At 31.5% G+C, this 9597-nt stretch overlaps 1 protein-coding gene across 1 annotated transcript; it reads right to left on the reverse strand.

The window, feature by feature from the left end:
• Positions 1–2081: 2081 nt before the first annotated feature.
• On the reverse strand, positions 2082–3459 carry LOC127100445 (protein PLANT CADMIUM RESISTANCE 2). The gene is made up of 4 exons (XM_051037648.1): positions 3079–3459; positions 2867–2938; positions 2510–2722; positions 2082–2419 (listed from the first exon to the last, which is right to left on the reverse strand). Exons 1-4 carry the CDS (start codon positions 3281–3283, stop codon positions 2319–2321), a joined length of 591 nt encoding a protein of 196 aa, XP_050893605.1. The 5' UTR covers positions 3284–3459; the 3' UTR covers positions 2082–2318.
• Positions 3460–9597: the final 6138 nt, after the last annotated feature.

Below are 9597 nucleotides of genomic sequence, written 5' to 3' on the forward strand. Positions count from 1 at the left end.
TATATACCTTACTTTCTTCACTATGTTTCACAAATCCAACTGGTTGTGAAACATAAACTTCTTCATCTAAGAGGTCATTCAAGAATGCATATTTCACATCCATCATATATTTGTTCCAGTTGTTCATGTTTGCTAGACCAACAACCAACCTGATTGTTTCGATTCTAGCATCAGGTGTAAAAACATCATCGAAGTCGATTCCTTCCTTCTGAAGAAATCCTTCCACCACAAGTCTTGCCATATTTCGAGTTACTTCCCCTTTGGGATTTAACTTCACCTTGTATACCAACTTCACATCGATTGCCTTCTTTCCTTAAGGCAATTCAACAATTCAATAATATATATTCCCTCATATATTGAATATAACCGAGGGGAAAAGTATTCCTTAACATGCTCTATATCACAACAAAAGCAGTTTAAGTGTTATTTCTTTTATTTTATTTTTTATTTTTTAATTAATTGATATATTCCTTCATTTTCTTTAATAATCGAGGGATTAGCTACTCAGTTAACCAACAACGAATATATGTCATACGTTCATAAAGTGACAACGCCTAACATATTTTCAACACATCAATGCACCATAAATCCTCTATATCCAATAAGAACGCGAACATCGCCACTATATATCTTGGACGTTATCTTATGAAACTCAAATACTTATAATGAAAGTGTTTTCCATTAAACATTATTAATGAAAGCTTGGAATAGATCTTGAGGATTGATTGCAAGTGTAGGAAAAAAAACTGTCACAAAGTTGGTGTTGTTACATAATATCTTATCTTTTTACTTGACTTTTATGTTATGTATCTAATTTTTTTATGTTATATCAGAAATTGGAAGCGGTCAAACCATTAAGTTTGAAAAACATTGGGTAAATTTGGATTTATTCAAAGTGATGATGATGTATCAAATTTGTCAAAAATGTATACTTCCAGATTGAAACCAAAACAATGTAACATTAGAAACTTTGAAATTAATATTGTGTGTAATTTAATTATTTTGAGTAAACAATATAATTTAATATTTATTGTAAACGGTACAATTTAATATTTAGTGTAAACAATTGAATTTGTATTTAAAAAAATTCTCTTTGATTTTTGACAAAAATCGAGAGGTATGTGGAAGTGGTTTTGAAAATATAAATATGTTGATGTTGGGAATCGAACCCTTGATCATTTCAACTACCCTCTCAATTATTCTGAAATTGAGGAGTATAATGGAAAGTTTTCATGATGTCCTTCGTTAACTCATTTGTGTAATTAAGGTTATATCCTCTTTGTGTTCCGAGGTGAAATACGGGTTTATTTGTAGTAGTGATGTATGTTTTTATATATTATTCATATAATTAGTCCAAAATGTTGTCCTGCTTGCTACTATCCCACTATCTCATTTTTGGGGTTGGTCGCTCAACTTTAATATTTGAGATTAATAACTCTGGTATGAGCCTAGGTTTCGAATGCTCACTCTCTACTGTGATCGACTCATCCTATTTTTTGACATGCATGCACATTTATCACTCCTAAGTAGAATCACCTTAAATATGAAGAAAAAAAATGCTTCTTCAAGATATGACACACTCAAAATACCTCATTGATGGTAGCTGACTTGCAACTTATGCCAAATCTCAGTTAAGAATTCCAAATAAAGAACGTTTGGAGTAGCTTTGTGGTCGGATGAATTATTTAGTTAAGATACCACCATGTTATTAGATCGGTCTCATACAAGATATAAATAGACCTTAATTGTTAGGGAGTTATACGATTCTAAGAGTAAAATTCACTTTATTCTTAGATCAGAGTGTAACTAGCATAGATCTTGACCAAAAATGAAAATAAAAATTATCAAGAGAGAATTAACACACAAAAAAAAAACAATTTTGAGATATTTACTAGAATGCATGACATAACGATCCAACACGTTATGTTGATAATTTTGATTAGGGTTGATAGAAGAAAAATCAAGATGGTTAGAATCGGAAGAATTGTTCTCAAAATCCAACTAGAAATATGAAGAAAATAGAAATTTAAAAAAAAAAACAAGAAAAAAGAATGGAACTAAAGATATAAAAAAAAAACACATTAAAAATAAAGTGTTATGTGTTTAATATATAATAAACATTAGCAATATTTTTCTTTGCGCTAAATATGACACAAAACACTGCAAATTTTTACACCCAATATCTTTTTGAAAAAACGATAACAAATCACACTTATTTCAGACACTAATAGTATTATATTCGAGATGAACACAAAGACTATCAACACACTTGTCTCAATAACAACTACATATACATATGATATAAGTCTTGAGTCACTTCAACGACTCATGCCCAATTCGACCGTTGGGGCAGTAGTCGTAGCTGCAGCTGAAGCCATCACTATTCCTCGAGTCCGTTGCTCCACATTTCCATGCCACCCTAACCATTCCAACATCCATCAAACACGTAAACATAAGAAATCAAAAAGACAACAAAGATTTATGGTTCAAATGATATTTCGTAACATACCGATAACCATGTTAAATCCACGGTGTTCGAGCTCACGATATTCTTGACACAAGGCGCAAGCCTCGCAGAAACAATGAATGATACAATCCGTACAATCATTTCCTTTCAAGCCATATTGTTGTCTCATCTTTGAACGGTAGAAGCAAGAATACAAACAACCACACCCAATCACACAACATATCAACGTGTACAATGCCCCACTAGCACCACATGCTGCAAACAAAATCACACAAGTTAATGTTTTAGTAGATCTAACTTCTTCAAAGTAAACAATTCATTTTATATTCTCATTTTAGTCAACTCATCCATTTATCATTATTTATTGAATTTGTTATGAAAAGTGAAAGGTTGACTTACAAGTGGATCCCTTGTCAATGATTTCCGCAACTTGCCCAAAAGTAATACATGGACACCAGAATGTTATGCAACCTGAAACAAATTAATAGATATAATAGATATTTATTGTATCGTCGACACCAATAATAATTAAAAATTAATTAATTAATTAAACGTAATCACATACATACGTCAGTATTAAGATCGGAGACACAGGGAATTGGGAGACTTACTTTTTCCGGGGTCAGAACAGCAATCACAAAGACCGGTGGACCACTCAACTATTGGCTTGGGTGGAGGAGGAGGTGGCGGCTGGTAGTTGGAGGATGGGTTGTCGGAGTATATGGATGGATCGCTGTCGAAGATGACCGGGAAACCTGTGGCAGCGGCTGGTTGTGGCTTATTGTAGGATGGCTTTCCTTGCTGTGGTGGATGCATTTTTGGAAAGTCAGGTGTTGTCAATATGTGAATGAATGAATTTTGGTCGCATTTATAATTGTGGAAAATTTGTGTGAGTGGGAATGGTTCAATGTTGGAGGATTCTATAAGCGCGTCTTCTTCTTCTACAACTTGTTCGTTCGTTACTTCCACTATTATTATTTTTATTAAACAAAAGAAAAACAAAATGTTTCTAATACACCACCTATTTTATACACCTCATTAATCGGATACAATAATAATTAATTTAGTTGATAAGTTACTTAATTTTATTCGGATAGAATTAAAATAGATTAATTTATAAAATTAAATTAATTAAATTAATTATATCTTTTACACGTGATTAAATCATGTATTTGTATAGGGGTGTTAATGGATACAGGTCGATCCACGATCCTGTTGACCCAATCTAACTCAACCCATAAATTATCCGAACTCATTTGTTTACGAGTATTAGGGCTGGAAATGAGTCGAGTCGAGTCGAACTCGTCGTCAGCTCGACTCGACTCGATAAGAATTGGTTTGTCTCGAAACTCGACTCGAGTTCGACACGAACTTTTTTTTAAGCTCGAACTCGACTCGTTTTAAGTTCTTGAACAACTCGGTTCAACTCGTTAGGTTCAGTTCGTTAGATTCAGTTTGTTTACTTCACGGACTAAAAAGTCATTTTTTAAAGTTTAAATTCTTTTATTATATTTGACATTTTAAATTATTCTTTTTAAAGGAAAAATATTAAAACAAAATAAAGCTTTCAAGAGATAAATTTAAAAGTTTAATTCAAAAACTATTCTTTTTGAGTTTAAGTTTGTCTCAAAAACTATTACAAATATAATAAAATAGTACAACAAAAACTATTAGAAATTGATACATTCTCATCCCAAAATGATTATTCAACTTCAATCTTCATTACACCAACTGTCAACTGATTTACTGTCATAGCTAGTAAGGAAAGGATAACCTGCAAGATGGAAGAGGATAATTTTTAAGCAAATTAAATTCATATATCAGAATACTAACGCAACATGATCATGGTATTCACTTTTTTGAAGTGATCCCAAACTAGAGAAGTTTTCTTCCTCTTGGACTTTTGAATAACAATGTCACTGCTCTCAACATTTTCTTCATTCACAACTTCATTTGTCGGTGTTGATTCATTTGTTAGTGGTTCTTCATTAGTATTTGCATTTAAATCAATGATATGATTCAATACAGTTAAACACTATTCTCCATCTTTTGATGGTGATTGTGAATCTCCCAATTATTCAAGTGAGGTACTTTATGACATATCTACAATAGAAAAATAAATAAAACCACAAGTTTCATTAAAAAATCATTAAAATTTTTAAATAGAACATAATAAAAAAAATTCTCATAACAGAGTTATATATTTAGTTCAAAGAACATATACAAAACAAAGAAAATAAATAAAATCCTCATAACAGAGTTATAATTCATTATATACAGGAAGAACATATTCAACATATTCAGAACACAGTAAAAAATGACAAAGCTACTAAAACAATCAGATGATGAGAATAATAATATTTACCTCTATTGAAAAAAATTGTTGAATCTAAAAAGGAATACTAAAGATTTTGCTTTTGGAAAATGCAATACTAATAAATGGGCATATTTAAAATCTTAAAAATAGTTAATAATAATAAAGTCAAAAATAATATAAAAGGATACAAATTAAATCATATAAATGGTACAATATTTAAAAAACGTTATTTTTAAAGTGGTAGTTTAAAAAACAAATTTAAAAGTAGTTTAAAATGCACTTTAAAATTAAAAGTCATGGTGCATTATGTTTTGTTTTAGTTAGAAGTATTTTACTTTGTATAAAAAAATATCACAAGTATTTTTTAAAATATTTAATTTGATAAATTAAAAGGTTAAAATCTATACATTATTTTTTTAAATGATACTATTGAGATATATGATTTAATATATATAAATATATATATATGAACCTAACGAGTCGAACTATACATAGCTCAAGTTCAGCTCATTTATTTTACGAACTTAGTTTTGAGCTCAAGTTCGACTCATTTGGTTCATGAACCAAGTCCAACGAATTAATTATCGAATCGAGTTTCGAACTATTTTCGAGTTGGTTTGGTTCATTTCCAGCCCTAACAGGTATACTCAATCCAACCCAACTCAATCCGTATAGTTTTGGTTCGGGTATCAGATTTGAGTTTTATATGGATTTGAGTTTTATAACCCACAGATCCATTGACACAATCCATTGACGTGACTTTAATAATTTTTTATTATTTTTATTATTATTTTAAATAAAAATATAAAATTAATATCTCACTAATAACTACTACCTCCGTTTTTTATTATACGTCACTTTAGAAAAATATTTTGTACCACAATATAAGTCGTTTTATAATATTAATGAATCATTAATGTTATTTTTTCTATTTTACCCTTAAATATTTATTATTCTCTCTTCTTTCAATTATATCAATTTGTCTTTCCAATACAATTAATGAAGGATAATTTTGTAAAATCATTCATAATTTATCTTTTTCATACCATAATTATTACATTTCTTAATACGTGTGAAAAGTCAAAAACGACTTATAATAAAAAACGGAAGGAGTATAATTTTTTCAAAAAAAATTATTTTCCATTAATAATACTATTAGACCAATGAATTTATGTAATTATAAAATTAAATATTTTTTCTTATTTTCTTTTGTATCATTTTCAACTTATGTATTTTATGAAAATAACGTATCTTTTGAACTTTATACTATTATAAACTATTATGTCGTGTTTATGAATTTTATTAGATATTATATGACGTTTTTCATTGAATTTGAGTGTTATAAATTATTATGATTGTATTGAGTTGTGTTATATTTTTTTAAAACCGACAAAAAGAATTATGAAAAAAATATATTTTTTATTTAAAACACAACCCACGAACTCAACTCAACCCAACCCAACTCATTAATGAACGGATCGGTTCGGGTCAATTTTGACAATAAAATTACGGATTGGACGCGGACCCAACCCATTAAAATTTGAATGGATTGGATAACGGATTAGGTTGAACTCGATACAACTTAACCCGGATGCCCTCTTATATATCTTATATATGTACAAGTTAGTTGTGTGTTTGTATATATCGCTATCCAAAATAAAATGGTTTCTTCCTATAAGTGGGTAGGGTATTTATAACTTTGTATCACATGGTGCCACTCTGGATTGAAAGAAAATATCATAACTGCATATACATTTTTGTAACCAACATTACATTGTTGTCGTATCTCATTAAAGGTAGTCATCTAAATCTTTTGATGTAAAACAGTTATTGATGAATTCGGTTAATACTTCACAAAATTTAATAAAATGTGAAGAAAAAAAAAGGAATACAATTATTCATTTCAAAAGCTTTGTAAAATTATTAAGACAGCAAAAGATAGAAAATGTGAAATCAAAAAACTTTTTCACAAAAACGAGCTTTATTTGATCACTTTTAGATTTTATTTAATATAAGTTGACACGCCATAATTATTAGAAAATGTATACAGACTGTATTACTTAATTTATATAAGCGTTGATAACGATAGTTGTATTGACCGCACGACTCTGGCTTGATGAGAAGTGTAACTTACAAACGCGCGCGTTGTAGAATTAACAAAATTAGTGAAAGGTTTATCTTGCATTCTTGTGGATTGACTTTGGAAGTTGGCACAACATATAAAACTAACAAACAAAAGACTTTTGGGTTGGCTCCTTTCGGGTATTGTCTCACTTACACGATACTAAAATAAATCAAAACTAATATTCATTAAAATTAGTTATCTAGATTTTATTGATTTACACCGTTTACTAATATTCATTAAAATTAGTTATCTAGATTTTATTGATTTACACCGTTTACGTAAGAGTTTATACACTATCAAGGGTTTAAGGATTCAAAGAAAAAAAATTATTTGTTTAATAGTTTCTTTGTCTCTATAAGTATCAGATCAATTGGCGTTTACCCTTAATTTTAAAGAATGAGCGTCAATTGAATTGACTACAGCACATGGTGCTGTCAATCTGATTGTCGCACATGTGTATAAAGTAAGAGGAGGCGCCAATTGGTCTGACGCCTCTGTGTATCGTGTAATTCTTTTTTTTTTATAAATAGATGTGTTGGATGATTCAGTTTTCCACATCTCTTTTCATTATATTGCAAATATGTTTCGTCTTCGTCGTCACTATGGAAAAATGATTTATTCGAGAGACAAGCCTCCGATGGAGATGATGTTTTGGAACATCTGTCGTTTCGAACAACTAAAGAGGGAGTGGGTTTGTTGGTTAGATGGAAACATACCTGAAGGGGGAAAATTAGAAGTATTGAGAGAGTCGATGGCGTAAGTGGTTGGATGCGAGTAAAAAATGATAAGGATACTAGGGAAGTGATGTTTGGACCAAATGACATCAGTTTGATTGTTGTAATCAGTTAGAAATGTTGTTTTTAAATGTTGTCGTTAAGTATTTTCATCTATTTTGATAATTGTTGTTTGTGTTATTTATTTAGACTTGTTCGGTTTTAAGTGTATTTAAGTTGGAGTGATGTTTGTTAACCTTGTTGTAACAGAAAATTATTAATATATCAAAATCAAAGGTTACAAAAATTGAAAGGAGGTACTAAATTATGATGTAGAGGTTGCTACTAGATCGGGACTTTTTTTATTGTGTCCGGGTTGACGACATATACAACATAATCTTATCATTTTATCAACCGTATCCATTTCTGTTCTAATACGTGTGTTATTTGGCAGTCATTTTTTCTTTCTTCGTATCTCATCGTTGTGCCAAACTATGTCCCCTTCATTTGGAGGTCAGTATTCCTCCATTGCTAGCACTAAGAAGCCTTCGTTATAAGCACTCATGACGGTAATGGTCTTGTAAACATCAGATAGATGGTTGTAAGCGTCCTGACGAGTATGTGCGCATTTCGCAATGACATGGGAGCAAGGAATACGAAAGACCCGAAACTTTCCACAGTCGCACCAACTTCTGTTTAGTCTGACAATATATGATAAATTTTGTCTCCCCTCATTGTGGTCCATTATTTTCCTATACACTGAAATTTTGCCTATGACGGTCAAAGATTGTAACCGCGTGTGTGCTACCTTTGATAGTTTCCTCTTTCATCACCTTCATACAACATTCACTGAATAATTGACCTGGCATTAACACTGCACTTCATCTTTCACCTCTGGTTGCAAAGGTAGACGCCAACCTAAAATAGGTTGTTCTGACCAATGCAGTTATTGATAGATTTTTAATACCTTTGAATACGTCGTTCAACCATGGGGTTGGTCCATACTACCGTCCTTAAGGCTTGTCAACCACAACTCGTTCACATTCTCGTACGCACAAAAGTAAATTCTTAATAATGGACTATATTTACTTACTTTAACGATTATTATCTCTAAATAATGTATTTACTTTTATGGTGCAGATGGTCGGCACCTAATATGAGTTACAATAGATGTCCTAGACACTGTATTACTTAGTATCGCAATCTCTTGGATCACCTTCACCAACAGATATATTGCCATTAACCTAATTAATTCGTAATAATTTGTTAATTTTTTCTAACAAATTTATAATCTAATATATGTTCGCATTTCAATTCATTTGGCGTCCATATCTAAACTTGGATCATGACCATGAAATCAACGAACAAGACGCAGCCGTTTGGACTACATGCACACCGATCATAAGATTCACCACTGTGGAGATGCACCATAGTGATCGTGTTAAATTGCAATTCGATATGCTTCAACATATCCCAGATCTCCGACAAACCTCAGAGAATGGCATATACGAAAAGTTAACAACCAATGAAACTTTAACCCTTGACAAAGCTTCGCTAGATCTGAGTGTCGAAAATGGAAGCACCGACAAGACAATGTATTAACCGACGTTGTGATGCCAACCGAAGAAAAACCAACTCGTAATTATATGGCTTGGTACATACCGGTTGGATTTGAGTTCCTCGCCAAGGATATGTACCTATACAACCCACGCCATGTAACTTACACACAAGAAGGTTCAACATGTAACCCCCAACAGCATTGTCAGACCGGTAACTCACAACTCATATCTATCAAAATTTTCGGTCCACAAACACACAAATCTATGACCCTAACATGCCAAACACTCAACCACAATACCAAAATCATACCTCGTACCACCACCAACAAGTAGATCATCATCAAGACACCCAACATCGTTATGCATCCAACACATCGCCCTACCATAGCCACCTTAGCCAAAACACTCAGCGATCA

This window comes from Lathyrus oleraceus, chromosome 7 (genome assembly GCF_024323335.1).
Source record: "Lathyrus oleraceus cultivar Zhongwan6 chromosome 7, CAAS_Psat_ZW6_1.0, whole genome shotgun sequence".
Lineage (NCBI taxonomy): Eukaryota > Viridiplantae > Streptophyta > Magnoliopsida > Fabales > Fabaceae > Lathyrus > Lathyrus oleraceus.

What these genes read in the sequence shown, in the direction of transcription:
- LOC127100445 (XM_051037648.1), bottom strand. Translation starts at nt 3,283, where the DNA reads ATGCATCCACCACAGCAAGGAAAGCCATCCTACAATAAGCCACAACCA. An exon ending in CTGTTCTGACCCCGGAAAAA is followed by an intron (nt 2,939 to 3,078) that starts GTAAGTCTCCCA and finishes AATTTGTTTCAG; the next exon opens with GTTGCATAACATTCTGGTGT. An exon ending in CATTGACAAGGGATCCACTT is followed by an intron (nt 2,723 to 2,866) that starts GTAAGTCAACCT and finishes TTTTGTTTGCAG; the next exon opens with CATGTGGTGCTAGTGGGGCA.